This window comes from Galeopterus variegatus, unplaced genomic scaffold, assembly GCF_000696425.1.
Source record: "Galeopterus variegatus unplaced genomic scaffold, G_variegatus-3.0.2 Scaffold2389, whole genome shotgun sequence".
Taxonomy (NCBI): domain Eukaryota; kingdom Metazoa; phylum Chordata; class Mammalia; order Dermoptera; family Cynocephalidae; genus Galeopterus; species Galeopterus variegatus.
The window spans coordinates 145,120-160,045 of NW_007728500.1; the positions used below are offsets into that span (position 1 = coordinate 145,120).

At 47.5% G+C, this 14,926-nt stretch overlaps 2 protein-coding genes across 2 annotated transcripts in view; both read right to left on the reverse strand.

Moving 5' to 3' along the window:
* The window catches only part of SAMM50 (SAMM50 sorting and assembly machinery component), a 40,515-nt gene extending 36,061 nt beyond the window's left edge, over positions 1–4,454 (reverse strand). The window contains exons 1-2 of the mRNA XM_008581540.1: positions 4,236–4,454; positions 130–240 (exon numbers count right to left, since the gene is read on the reverse strand). Of these exons, the coding sequence (XP_008579762.1) occupies positions 130–240; positions 4,236–4,256 (132 nt within the window). The 5' untranslated portion in view covers positions 4,257–4,454. The remainder of the gene's footprint in view (positions 1–129; positions 241–4,235) is intronic.
* Positions 4,455–9,372: 4,918 nt separating this feature from the next.
* The window catches only part of PNPLA3 (patatin-like phospholipase domain containing 3), a 22,897-nt gene continuing 17,343 nt past the window's right edge, over positions 9,373–14,926 (reverse strand). Inside the window, exons 8-9 of the mRNA XM_008581543.1 lie at positions 12,218–12,322; positions 9,373–10,937 (exon numbers count right to left, since the gene is read on the reverse strand). Of these exons, the coding sequence (XP_008579765.1) occupies positions 10,697–10,937; positions 12,218–12,322 (346 nt within the window). The 3' untranslated portion in view covers positions 9,373–10,696. The remainder of the gene's footprint in view (positions 10,938–12,217; positions 12,323–14,926) is intronic.

Here is a 14,926-nt window from a genome sequence, read left to right on the forward strand (position 1 = left end):
ACTGAGACAGGTTAATTCATTTATATCTCCCTAGAGGTTTATGGAAGTGAACGTTTCTAGTAACAATTATATCAAGACCTTCAATAGAAAACTCCAGCCAGGTGCCAAAAAAAAAAAAAGAAAACTCACATCTTTGTTTTCAAGAATTTCCTGTTTAGCTTCAGGTTCAACTTCAACAAATTCAGCTTCTTCTCCTAATGCTCCAAAATCAGGTCCACTTGATGGAAGAGGCTCCAAACTCTGAAAGGGAGGGAGAAGCCACAGACAAATGAACTTGTAACACTAAAAACAACAACAACAAATAAAAAGCTTTGAGTTTTGTCTTTAGGTAGTCTCCAGAAAATTCAGTACAGCTGTTCCCTGCAGTATGCGAAGGCAGAGGGCCAGGATGTGGAATGGGGAATATAAAGACAGGTGGAAGCTACTGTCAATGTGCAAGTGCTTGGATTTGTGTTTAACTCATAGGTGTTCACTGTACTATTAATAAATAAAACAAAAATAAAATTATTTAACTAAAAGGGTCCTGTAAGAACCCATGATGGCTGTTTCATGAACCAAGGATTATGACTTAATGTAACTCTGTATACCTGAGGCTCATCTGAAGGGGAAAAAAATAATTAAAAAATAAGATGGCTACAAAGACATCCTAACTTTTAGAATTGAAATTGCATACACTTTAGGATAGCTACATTGACAAAGCAAATTACTAAGAAAACATTTTGCTTGGATCCTGATAAATTTTTTCATTTCACAAAGTCTCATTCACATTAAAAGGAACTGCAGATGCTCATAACATGGGCCAGAAAGCTGTCACTTTTCACAATATGAATTGACCTTATCTCAAAACATTAAAGCATCTTCTGAATAAGCATTCCACAGGCTGTGCTTGATTTAGTATTTCTGGGAAGACATAATAAATACATACAGTAACATTCACATAATATTAAATATCATATATATTTACATATATATCATATTACATATACTTATATATATAACATATAATATATTATTAGTTCACTTCTTATTTGTTCCTATGTTTGCTTGACCATAAGTCACTGGACACTTGCTCAACCATAGGGATTCCCATGCACCCCATACAGACAGATTCAGAAGGTCTAGTGCAGCACCAGGCGATTGTTACAAATAGGCAAGTATGGGGAAAACTGTGCTAATACCTAGCTATTTTCTTGCTTCACTAATTCTATATAAATAGGCACTTTCAAAGTGCGTATAAGTGTTTGACATCTGCATATGTGGAGCAATAGCGACTCTGGGGCCACTATCACCCTTTCCCTGGAATACTCAACAGTCTCTTGTCAGTACATCTTCCCCACTGTCACTGGTTCTCTGGAAAGGTAACTGACCTGGCAGTATGGTGGCCCCTTCCCCATTCCTAACCTAAGACTGTGCTGGTCCTCAAAAGTACCTATAGGGATAGAATCCAACTAAATTCCTTACCAGAATACACAAAAAACTCCACCATACGGCCTGCATCTGCTACTCCAGTTTCCATCTCCACCACCCGCCCACCTCACATTCCAGCTTTTGCACACCTTGTCGCTATTCCAGAATAACTTTCCCTTGTGTTGCTTAAAGATCCACCTTAAATATTATCTTTCCTGTGAGCCATTCCTGGCTTTTTCAGGCAGAATTAGTCCTTCCTTCACGGGGACACCTCTTGATGTTAGAAGTCTGTGACCCTCAGTTACCCATCCTTTTAAAATTTTTATCTGCCCTGGCACAACAGATACTCAATAAATACTTGTGGAATAATGAGAAAATGATTTTTTTTTTCTTTTTCATTTAATAAATATGTACTGAGTGCCTACTGTGTGCTGAGCACTGGGCTCACAGCAGTGAACAAGACCAAGTCCTTGTGGTTGATGCTGAATTTTATATAAGGCAGAAAAAAAAAAAAAAAAGGAAGATAATGCTGGGCAAAGAACATACAATTTCATATTATTATCCTTCCATTTTGTTGTGAAATAGTTTAAAAACTGATCATTATTGCGTTTCTCAAAAATATAAGCAAATTAACAATATGTACACGTATTCATTCTTCTTAATCTAAATGCTTAACACATATGCTTTGTCTGGGCACAAAGTTTATATTCCATCCATTATGCTAAAAAATTCCATTACAGTTCCTAAAATCTCAAAGTATGAAACAAGGTTTACCAAAGACCTACCACTCCCACATACATTCCTTAATCTGGAATATAGACTTTAAATTCAAGAAATGATGTCTTTGAGATTTCACAGTTACAGCAAAGCTTCATGTCCTAAATTAACTGTTCTATTAGTAGAGATTCATTCGATCACCAAATATTATTAAGACCCTGCTATGTGGTAAGCACTATCAAGACCCTCACAGAATTTACATTCAAGTGTCTGGAAGAACAGGCAGAGGATAAGTATTTGGTAAAATAAATTAGAAAAAATATTTGGACCTAGCCTTTAACCTTCAAGCAGCTCAGTCTACCTATCAGTAAACAAGTTTTTTTGAGCACCATGTTGCAGGCACTATGCAAGGCAGTGGAGACAGGAGCTGAAATAAATTTAATGAGTTATGAACGGCTTCTTTACCATGATATATAGACTAGAATGAAGTAGAAAATATAATAATACATAATAGATATTAATGATAAATATTGTTTCACAAAACTTTTGTTTCCCAGAAGCATAAGAATACTAGGTGGCAAATGTCAAATGTTTTCTTACTGTGAGTTCTGATCAAAAAGTCCAAAAAACACTGGCTAGTGAGATGTAAGATCAAATTAGAGAACTGAAAACACTTTTTGTCAATACATTAATCAAAGGAGCAGCAATTTTAGCATCAAAGGAGCTCCATAAAAACAGTTTTTTCTGTATCCCTAACACCTTTGACAGTGCCAGGCATAGTAAGCCATCAATAAATATTAGTTGAATGAATGAATGAATGCTTACTTTTTTTCCCCCAAGATGGGTGAAGAATGCAAGCCAAGTAAGATGCGGTTCCTACTGTAACATCTAGAAACTTAGAATCTAATAGGATAAGACGAAAATGCAAACAGAGCTAAAACAAGACAATATAAATGGCACCAGAGGAAAAATGCCAAGGAAGGTAGCAGATCCAAATGAGGGGGAGATAAAGAAGAGGTTCTACAGGAAGTGACTTGAACTGAGTACTAAAAGATGAAAACACCAAGGTCAAGGGTTTGGATCCTGGTACCAGCCAGCCGCCAAAAAAAGAGAAAAAAAAAAAAAAAAAAAGATGAGACTATTCTTACAGCTAAAGCGGGGGATGGAAGGGGGAAATGAGTGGACAACACCCCAAAGAGCCTCAGAAGAGCAATGATGCTTGATTCGGATGAGAGATACGTAAAGGGGAGTTCAGTTCAACTCTAGAGGCCAGGCTGAGACGTCCGTGCTAAATTCTTTTGGAAGATAATGGGGAAGTACTGAAAACTTCCGGGCAGGGCAAGTGAAACAACCCACGTTGTAGGAGAAAAGTACTGTTGTGCCCGGGACTCAGGAAGTCTGAGCTTTGTGACATTCTGAGGCTCTACCTGTGTGACCTTGGACAAATAACTCATTGACTGGCCCTCAGTTAAAATTGCGATAATGGAGAGCAGTTTGGCAAGCAGTTGGTACGGGCCAAGCAAGCCCTTTCTCTGCATTATTTATTTTATTCTCCCAACAGCCTGGTGAGGGGTTACCACGTCCACCTTGGCAGGAGGACTGAGGGCACTGAGAGGCTCCGTTTTCAGACGGGAAAGCAGGAGAAAAGACGACGCGTGGGTAGGTCTGCGTTAGGGACGTCAAGGGGTTCTCCGTGTCAGAAGTCCACAATGACTCCCGCAGGGGCTGAGCGGGGACAGACGGGAGGAGGTGACCACCAGAGAGAGGAGACGCCCGAAATGACTGAAGGTAGAGAAGTCAAGTCATGGAGAAAAAGAACCTATTCACTGCCGTCGAGGACATCCCGGAAAGTCAGCTCGTCCTTTCTGGGGACACTCATCGGCCTTAAGCAAGTCAGGTGCCTCCTCTGAGCAGCGGTGTCCCGCTCGGAGGTCTGCGAGATTCGCTGGCCCGAGGTGACATCTTAGCTGCCTCTCCACCCGGCCCGCGCCGCCCTTGGTGTCCTCTGACCACGGGAACCCCGGGCGCAGCCACGAGAGCGCCTCCCCGCGGCGCCCGCCCGCCTCGCCCGCCCAGAGGTCACGCAGCCCGAGGGTCGCTGGGCCTCTTACCCGGGCGTGCACCGTCCCCATAGTTCCCTCTCCAGCCGCCGCCTAGCAGAGCTGCCCGGGCTCGACCAAGGCTCGGCTGCTGAGGGCAGAAGGCGAGTCTGCGGTGGCGGTGCTGCTGGTCGGTGCGACTCCCACAAGCCCCCGGACGCAGAGCATTCGGGGGCGGCCATGATGCCCCGCCCTCTCCCCGCCTCCTAATTTATGATCCCACCGCTCATTGGCCCTTATCAGCCTGTGACCCGGATGTTCACACGGACGCCGGAAGCCCTGTGACCCGAAAGGGCGCAAGCGCAGAGCTTCCACTGACGCCCGCGAAGCTGCTGGCGCACGGAGGGCACGTGGAGGGCGGGTGTGCGTGAGGATCTGTTCCGAGCCAGGAGTCCAAGGTACCTGGGAGTAAGGCCCGCTGGCGGGTGCTGCAGGGCATCGCACAGGTCTCTCTGCCATCCGTCCTGGCATGCTGGCCCCGTGGGTGCTGTGCCTGTCCCCACACGCCAGTGAAGTCCCGAGGCTCGGTCTGCGGTCTATCTCATCAGCATCTGGAACTCAAACCGGACTGGTGCCCTGGCTCCTTCCTACCGTGGTCGCATGGACCCCTCAGTCATTGGAACCCCAAGGGCTCAGTTTCCCCGTTGTAGATGATGGTCGTATCTACTTCACAGGGTTGGATGAAAAGGGCGTATGTATGAGACGGAGTGTAAAGTTAAATAAAAGTGACAGGAGGTCATTGTTTTCTACTCAGTTTCTGCACCGGACTCCAACAGACCAGACTAAACATCAAAACCGTTATTCATTCAACTGCAACCAGTTAGTATGGGTGAGAGCCATCTGGATGGGGGCCAGTCACATTGGTGACAAGACAGCCATGGGCTTTTGGTGGTGGCAGAAAAAACTACCCCACCTCAGAAAAACACTATATAATCACTAGTAGTCACACATTGTGATAAGTGCAATGAAAGAAACAAATGAGACAACAGAGAATGAGAAAAGAGTAATTTTTAGTATCATATGAAGTTATGTTACCACTCCCTCGGGATAGCAGAAACATTGCACGTCCTTTTCTTCTCCCCACTTTTTCCCTCCCAGAGACCCTGACACCCTTTTCCATTTAAATTGCAGCACCCTGGGCCTCCAGCATCCCTGGGCTAAATATTCAAAGTCCACATTCCCCTTGCAGGTCCCTGCCCTTCCTTCATTGTACCCCCAGCAGGTTGACCTGTGTGTCTGTCTTCCCAGCTACAACATTAACCCCAGGAAGATGGGGACCTGATCTGTCTGGTTCACTCACAGAACCCAGACCCTAGTGCAGTGCCTGGCACTATGCACGGGTTTGGTGAATATCTGCTGAGTTACTGCTCTCCTACCCAGACCAGGGGGGATGGAGGCAATGCTCAGCTTCTGCTCTGAGCAGAAGCTACCCTTCCCCAAAGACAGGCGAGAGCTGGGAGGGGACCCAGGAGGGAAGACAAGAGGTGTTGAGTAATCTTCCCACTACCAGGCCACCAAGCCTTCCAGGATGCCTACAAGGCTGTCCTGACTTGGTCATTGCTATATTCTTGGCACTCAGAACAGTGCCTGGCTGAGTAAATAGTCGATGCCACCATCATTATGTTGTAGAGAAATGGAAGGTGACAAATTCCTCCTTCCCACCCGCAGATTGCAACAAGTCATAGCCAAATATTTGAGAGCCTCTTCTGTGAAAGGCCCTGGGCCAGGATGGCAGAGGGCACGTGAGGAACACAGTCACATGCTTTAGCCTTAAACAGATGCTGACTGTTGCAGTGTATATATTGTAACATATTACAGGCTCTGGGCAGTCATGCAGTGCCCCTGCCTGTTTAACTTTCTTTAACCTAGTATTGCCTGAATTTATTGGGTCACAGAGATGTTTTGGTTTTTGCTTCTGTGGCTTCAGTGGCCTTTGGCGGTGCTGTTCCCCAGTCCTTCTTGTGCTCCTTTTTAGGGCAAGAGGTAGAACTGCATTTCCCCACCCCCGTCCATGCAGCTGGATTTGGTCAAAAAATCATGAGCAGGAGGGATGTGTTGCTTCTTGATGAAAACCCCGCCATGGCAATTGGCGACCCTCTGTGATGGGACAGTATCAGACTGGGACCAGGAATGAGGACAACTTAAGACAGAGCCCAGCCAAGCCTGATGGGCATGTAGTGTGAGTGAGAAATAAACCTGGGGGGTTTTGTTAATGCAGCATAACCCAGCCTATTCTAATGGATAAAATCACCTAGTAGCATCTGCAAGGACACTCGCATTCCAGAAAACTTGGTTTACAAAGTGCTGATCTGCTCCAATTGGAAGTATAAATGCATTTAGTGACTGTGCTGGTTCCTTAATAAAATCAAATGTCAAGTCCCATTGCCCATGGGAGGGGAGGCTGGATCTTCCCACTGGAGTCACGTCCCTATTAGTTTGGGACACCCACAGCGTGGGCTCCCCAGGGCCTTCAGCCCTTGTTCGCCATTGTGTGGGGAGAGGGTTAGAGTATAATACCCTCCAAACTGGGAAGGAACTTTTGGACCGAAGGATGAGGCAGGCAAATTCACACAGTTTGCAAAAAGTTTTATTGAAAGGGTAACTTACATATGGGGAAAAGTTGCCTGCAGAGAAGAATCAGATGTGTGCAGCAGATGAAAGCTCTCTCTGGCTTGTAGGAAAGACTTATACAGCATAACTTCAAAGAAATAGTTTAGGAAAAAATGAATCTCCTGTGACATATGAAGCAGGGGGCTTGTGAAGTTTATGCACAGACAAGCGGACACCACGAGTTGCAAAAGTCCCCTAGTCCCTGAGCCCTACGTTCCTCTTATGCTGTCCCTAAGGTTACTCTGTAAGTGGTCAGTGGAACAAACGAATGAGGCTGAACAGGCACTCACATGGTGAGCGGGGCACAAGATGGTGTTAGACCTGCTCACCCTCTAACAGCCCCTCCCCAGGGGTGAGCACCTGAGGTGAGGGGCTTGTCCCGATCACTTTATCTCCCCGGCACCTGATGTCTGAGGAGTGGAGATGAGTGCGTGGGAGGCATTCCACAAGGCTGAGGCCCGCGTGGAAAGCAGGGTGATCCGAGGAAGAGGCTGTGGGACAGCAGGGGGAGGCTGGAGCCTCCGCAGGAAGGTGGCTGCTGGGTCCAGCCCGGGGGTGTGTTGGTCAGATCGGTCCCACAGCAGCAAGGAGGGCAGATGCACCCAAGGCTGAGAACGGGCCACGGGTCTCCAGCAGGAAGCTGTTGCAGCAGCCCAGGTAGAAAGTGCAGGGCTTGATCAGGACAGCAGCAGGCCAGGGATGAGGGCTAGATTCCAGAGACATTAAGTGGAGGCAGGTTTGGGGCCAGCCGGAGTGGGGTGGGGGACCTCCCTGAGTTCCTGGCTCAGGTGGCTTGGGGGTTGACAGAACTGAGGCGCTCTGTGCTGGGGGATTGATGCTGAGGTGCTGCTGAAGGCTGCCCAGTGGGTAGCACCAGAGACTGGGTGTCCTCAGAGTGGGAGAGGCCTTCCAGAAGCAGCTGTGCACACGCGGCAGAGCAGCCACATTTGAGCCTCGGGGATGAGCCTGGTGCCCAGGACAGAGACAGAGCAGCGTGCAAGTCTGGGGTCCCACAGGAAGGAGGGAGATTCTGAGAGGGTCTGGTCCACACAGATCAGGAACAAGCACGTGGTCCCTGGCAGCGTGGAGGCCACCTGGCCTGGCAGGGCCATCAGGGAGCGAGACCATAAACCCACGGAAGGGGGACAGTTTTAAAGAAGCTTGGCTGTGAGAGAAGGAGAGCACACCACACTCCTTGGTGAGGATGTAGAGACAAGGGAAAGCATTTTAAAAATCACATTTATTTTGAGCTATTTTTCTGATGCTGAAAGTATTTCATGTTCACAATAGAAATCTGGAAAACACATATAAGCACAACAAATAAAATCCAGTTATGAATAACAGCGTAATGATAACGACTGTGAACACTTTGGTATATACTGTTTCAGTTTTATTTCTATATATCCACACATATACATATATATGCCCACATTTTATTTTTCAACAAAATTGGGCTCATACTCTGTACCATGTTGTGCCATCTGTTTACCAAATAAAGCCTGGTGCTCCCTAACATTAAATGTACTAGACATCGATCATTCTTGAATGCAGTATTCCAAGCCCAAATGTAGCATAAATTAAAGGGAAGGCTTTATTGGACGAGGTGGGAGGAACTCACAATGTTTTCATATGCTGATGAGAAACTTCAGAGTCATGGCAGAAGAGGAGAGGCCTGGGGTGGGCGGGAGTGCCTTCTGGGATCCAGCAGAGAGGGCAGGACAGGGTAGTGCTTAAGGCACAGGTGGGGAGGGGAGCCTTGGCCATTTCTAAAATATTACACTTTTTAACTTCCTTATCTTAGTACATATTTTTTAAAAATTACACAACATATGCTCATTGTAAGAAGGGTGAATAATTTTAAAAAGCAGAAAGAAAATAAGTCCCATGTAATCCTATCAGCCATTTAACATATTTCTTTCCTGGTAATGATAGTAAAGCCAGTGTATACATCTGTCTGTATGGAAATACACTGGTTCAAGTGCAGTTCTATTTGCTAATGACCTAGGATGTGGTTCATCAGAAGAAAGCCTGCTGACGGGCCGGCCCGGTGGCGCACTGGATAGTGCGCCGCTTGGGAAGCGCAGCGGCGCTCCCGCCCGAGGGTTCGGATCACACGCACCCAAAAAAAGCTAGTAGGGAAACTTGCCAGAATTTGAACCCAGATCTGCCAAAACTCCAAAGTCAGACCATAATTGTGTCTCCCAGTGTGTAAATATCTATCAAATACTTTGTGCACATGTGTGAACATGCCAAACTTTGAATGATTTAAGTATAACCTGTATTTTAATACTTAGGACAGCATCATAAAATTAATTTCTAAATGAATATTGAAATTTATCCAGTTTCTATGTTTAGCAATTGGTGTTAATTTACCTCTCATAAGTGCTAGAAAGGTTCTACAATACCTCCTCCAGCCCTTTTATACTATTCAAAGCCTGCTGAGAAGCTTGGGAAGGAGGAGGGTGTGTTACAAGGAGTCTGGGTGGGTGTCAGGTGTGGCCTCTGCCACCCCCACTCCAGCTCTGCAAGGGGATCTGGTGCCTGGGTGGGTGGGGGAGCCCACCACTCACCAGCCCTCACCTCACTTAGGAAGCGGGCACTACCAGAACTGGAAAGCCAGGACTGAATCCAGAACTCCTGCCCCAGAGGGGACTTCTGTGCACTAGGCGAGGACTCCGGATTTTCACAAGTAGCCTCTGCTTTTGTGGAGTTCACAATCTCATGGCAGCTCAAGAGAACAGCTCACACAGAGTTTGCCCCTGGAACCACATTTTCTTTTAAAAGGTACATCTTCTCAGTAAAGCCTGAACTTGCCAGTTCTTTGACTTCAGGATACTTGCACAATGTAGGTGAGAGTGGTAACTGCCTTTGCCAACACTGAGGAGTTGGAACATATTGTTGTTTCTTTTTCCAGTTGTATATATTATACTAAAATGCATAAATAAGAAAAAAAACATGCATTTCACCTTCACTCATCTTACGCTGAGCTTGCTACCAGATTACCACACCTGGGAAAAGGTAGGTTCTCTCCTCAAGTGCTTTCTCTATCAAGGCTGGCGGAGTAGAGAGAAGCAAGGTGAGGAGAAAACAGGAAGATGCAAACAGAAAAAAGAACGCAGACCAGAAACACAGGGAACACAAGCCAAGTTCAAGTTGAGGGCTGCAGGAAAGTAGGCGGGACCTTCCGTTGTGTTCGGCTCCTGCCCAGGGGCCAGGGCGACTGCCCTGCACACTAGATTTTTTTTTTTTTCTTTAGGGCTTAATTCTATTAACATCTCATTGATTCACATAATACATAATTCAATAGATAATAAAATTCTCTTATATTTTTATATAAAACTCTTTATAAAATATTTTAGCTAGGTCAAAAAGGTGGTCTAAAATGTAAATAAGTTATTTTTAATGCCACCTGACAGGCAGTGCCCTTCTTGGGGAATAATTGCAGCCCCCTTCACCACCACCACACTGAGGCCAGCCCAGCCCTCAGCCACGAGCCCCCACCTGTCCAAAAGGTGACCTTTCCAGGAACCTGGCACTGGGACCGTCTAATCTTTGACAGGGCTGTGAGTCCAGTGACGGACTCTCCATGCTGCTTCCTGGGGCCATTTCCCAACCGAGTTAAATGATGCTTAAATATTAGATTTCCTTAAGTGCTAGACTTCCACACAAACCAAATGTAGCTTGCTAGCTTTTCATAACACCCAATCCATTGCCTTTGGTTTCAGTAAACTATAAATTTAGCACAGAGGTCATGCCTGTCACAGGCATGGAGTCATTACACAGCAGTGCAGAGGTAGCTGCACAAAGATTTGAAAGTCTCAGCCCCTTCAAGGGAATTTCCCAGACTTGCCTCCTCAAATGATTCAGTGACTCTTTTCTATTGGAAAAGTAGGGTCTACAGAGCATGCCTCTGCCCCAGCAGATACTTTGTTGCCCAAGAAGTAGGTCGGGCTGGACTTGAAGATGGACTGCTGGGTGGCCTGAGCTTTGGCCCCCACTGGACAGTCCACGGGGTGTGTATCTGGGTCACCGGGGGAGTAGGGAGTCCAGCTATGTTCCAGTCTGGGTGGGGACGCCTGCCTGCAGCTCGCTGACACTCGGGGTCTGAAACAAATGAAGAAAGCCAGCTCAGTGGCCCCTCCTGCTGCTCTGAGGTCTTTGGTCCCAGTGCGGATGAACTGATGCTTCCGGCCACTCAGCACACTGCTCTGGGCACCACGGGTGGTCCAGCCCAGAGCCACAGCTTCCTCCAGCCCTCAGTGCTGGGCTGATGTCACCATCCTGGTCCTCCAAGTCCATAGCCCTCCCAGTCTCCTGGACGTCTCCCCCTGGACAGCCACAGGCATCGCCCATCAACAAGTCCCTGATGGGGCCTATTGGCTTCCTCCAAACAAACCACCCGTTCAGTCCAGACAGGCTTGCCACTGACCCCTCCTTCTGTCCCTCGAGCCTAGGGAAGCCTCTCAATCCTACCAATTGTGTTGAGACCAGGCCCCCCTTGTCCTCGCTAGTGAGCCTGTTGCCAGCCAGGCCCCACAGTCCACCTTCCACATGGCCACTGCCATCATCTTCCCAGTGCAAATCAGGCCTTCATGCTCCCCTGCTTTTAACGCCTTCAGTGTCTGCCAATCACAGTAACAGCAGCAACAGAGGCCCCACCTCCTGAGTGTGCACCACATGCCAAGTACTGGCTAAGGGCTCTGGAAGCCGCACAGACACCCAGTGAAGGGATGAGACTCATCCCTGCTGGACAGGTGAGGAAACTGAGGCCCGTGATTCTTAGGGTAAGGCCCAATCCTCCTAACTGAAGCAAAGCCCTTCTTGCTCTGGACCAGAATTTTCAGAATTCAGAAAGTAGCGGTATCACCAGGGCCACCGTTAACAACGAAGACCACTGGTTCTTCCCCCAGAGACTGTGATCAGGAAGTGTGAGGTCACAGGACGGGGAATCTGCATTAGCAGATACCTCCAGCCCACACCAAGAAGGCTTGGCTGGCCCTGCCTCTCACTCGCTCTGCACCCCACCGCCCTCCCTGTGCTGGGGCCACCCTGTACTCCTTCTCTTAGGCAAAGCAATACTGATACTCCCTAACCCTCGCCCTGTCCCCTGCTTTATCACTGTGCTCTCTCCTTCTCTGCCACCAACACTGGGCTCAAATGGACATACCTGGCAGGAAGGCTCCCCAGGCCCCTGGGCAGGTGGGTCTGGGTTACAGATGTCAGCAGACATACTGGGGATTCTGATTGACTCAGCTGCTTCCCACAAGACAGGACCCCCTGCACCTACCCAGCGTTCAGTCAGACATTTCTAGAATGTTGTATGAGGCCTGATCAGATGAAGGGAGTGCCCATCCGGCCCACACACCCACAGCCAAATTACTTACCTGGAAGCAGGGAATAGATACATCATCATTTGAGCACAAAGCTGAGGGGTCACCCCCTGCAGCCACTGGATGTCCTTAGGGATGTCTGGAAACCACATCACCAGTCTGTGGGAATGAAGCCAAGACCATCCCCACACACATGTGAGCATCATCGTATCAGCAGGAAGACAAGACAAAAAGAGCAAAACAAAAACTAAATAAGAAGCAGTTCTCGTAGTTTTTTTCTCTTTAGCTCCTGGCCAGTATGCGGATCCGAGCCCTTGGCCTTGGTGTTATCAGCACCGCGCTCTCCCAAGTGAGCCACCGGCTGGTCCGAAAGCAGTTATCTTACAACAGCTCCCTTGTCCGGGTAAGCTGCAGTGTCCCCTCTAACCCCAATCTGACAAGTTCCCAGAAGGTGGATTTGGGATGTCACAAAAAAGATGAACCCACCTAAAATCCCTAAAGCAAAGTGAAGCCACTTTTGGTTCAAGAAAGCTCAGGGGGGCTTACATGGAAATAAGGAAACGGCCTTGATTTCCCAGGGCTCTACCTGTCTCAAAGAGAAGCGTGGCAGATGCCAGCTACAGCAGAGTATCTTGTGGTTGGTATCCACACTCTGCATGGAGGCTGCTGTGCTTGGTCATGTGCAAGCCCAGCAGGGGTACCACAGCGAGGCCTGACCACTGCCCCCCATAGACTCCTCATCCCTCAGACACAAAAAGGACCCCCACATCATGAGCTTTGATAAGTATCTGAACACAAACCTCAGCCCAGGGCAACAGTGTTGCAGGAAAGAGGGGCTGACTCTGGAGGGGGTGGAGATGGAATCTGGGAAGGCTAACCAAGGGAGAGAAGGGAGCTAGATTTTGAAGGAGGGCTTGAACGTTGAACGATGGACTGAAGGACATGCCAGACTAACTTGCTAACAAGAAGGCAATTCACTGATTCACTGCAGTGAATCTGAGGAAGGCTGACATATGGTAAATGCCCAGGATTCCAGCACACATGTGCCTGCCTCCAGTCCTGCCCAGCATATCGTGGATACAGCAAAAGTGCAGACCTACAAGAAGTGATAATTCTGCAAAAGCAATGAGAAAGGGAGGAAGCTGGGCAGAGGTTACCAATGAGCAACAGATTTCAATAGAATCCTGGGCCAATACAGAAGGGGAGGCGGCTGATGATGGAACAGGCAGAGCCAGACCCTCCACCCGTCCACCTCTGCAGAGCATGGGGGGCATTTACTCAAAACCTGATAGTTCAAGCAACCCTCTGGGGAAAGGAAGGGCTTCTAGGAAAGAGGTAGCACCTCAAATTGACCTCCCCACCTTCTGGCAGTGGGAGGCCCCCCAGTCACTGCCTGGGAGCTCTGCCAGGTGACCCCCCTACCTCTTCTCACACTGAGCTGCCTTGTAGGGCAGAGACCTGACTGGAAAGCAGACTGGTCTCACCATAGCACAGGAAACCCAGCCCTGCAGTCCTTTGTGTCTACACAGGAACCAAGGACCACCCGGCACATGCCAAGAAGGGATAGCATGAAAGAGAAAGATGAGATAAACAGAAAAACTGACCCAAGAAGAAAGAGAGAAGGGATGAGTCAGAGGACCGCAAATATGTCAAGAGAATACTACATCCATAAAACAAGAACAGAATGCTAAGAAAAAAGAACCAGCAGGGAACAAGAGAGCACTCTTGGGGACTAAATTATGCTCACTGAAATCAAACACTGTAGAATAGAACTGGAAGATAACATTTGAGGAAATCCGTCAGAACAGAGGCAGGAAGATAAAAAGAGATGAAAAATATAGACAGAAAAGTCAGTCAGAGAGACAGGAATACAACCTAGGAGGCCAAACGTCTTATTAATATAGAGCTTCAGAAAGAGGGGAAAAAAAAAGGAAATTGGAAGAATTACAGAAATAACAACAGAAGATCATTTCCCAGAGCTAGAGAAAGACAGAGGCTTTGACTCTAAGAGTCCCCGGGAACTGCCCAGCTGAATGAATGAAATGAACTCACAGAAGACGCAGCCTCATAAAATTGCAGATTGAGGGCTAAAAAGACGGTCCTAAAGGCACTCACCTACAAAGAAGTGAGAACGTGGCTGTACTATACTCCTCATCAACAATTCTGGATGGAAAAATGTCTCAATACTCTGAGAGGAAATAATTTTCAGCCTGCGATTCTATACGCAGCCAACCCATCAATCAGATGTGACAGAAAATAAGCACGTTTCCCGGCATGCATAAATTCATAAAGTTTACTCGGGAAATCCTTGAGAATTTACTTGAGGCCCGCTCCAGAAAGACAACAGAATACGCCAAGAAAAAGGAAGATACAGGATCCAGGAAGCCATGGGACCAAGGACAGGAGATGGCAGGAGAAGGCTGTGTCGTGGACACCCCAGGGCACCCACAGCTGGAGCTGGGGGACTAGGAGAAGTCCCAGGACAATTGACAGGACCAGAACTTCCACATGATCTTAAAAAACAACTGCTGATGGGTCACTTGTTCTCCCTCTCTCAGGAGCATTTCCCCAGGAATCCAAATCCCTGCCCCTCGAAGAACACGGAATCTGGGGTTATTTGAACAGCTTAAGTGTTAAATCACCAAGTCCAGGGCCCAGTCCACTGACCTCTTCCTAGCAGGCAGGTCTGTGTGCCTTGTGCCTCCTCATGCAGTCAAGCTCTTTGGTTCCCCCTTTTTTTTTTTTTTTTTTTTTTTTTTTTTT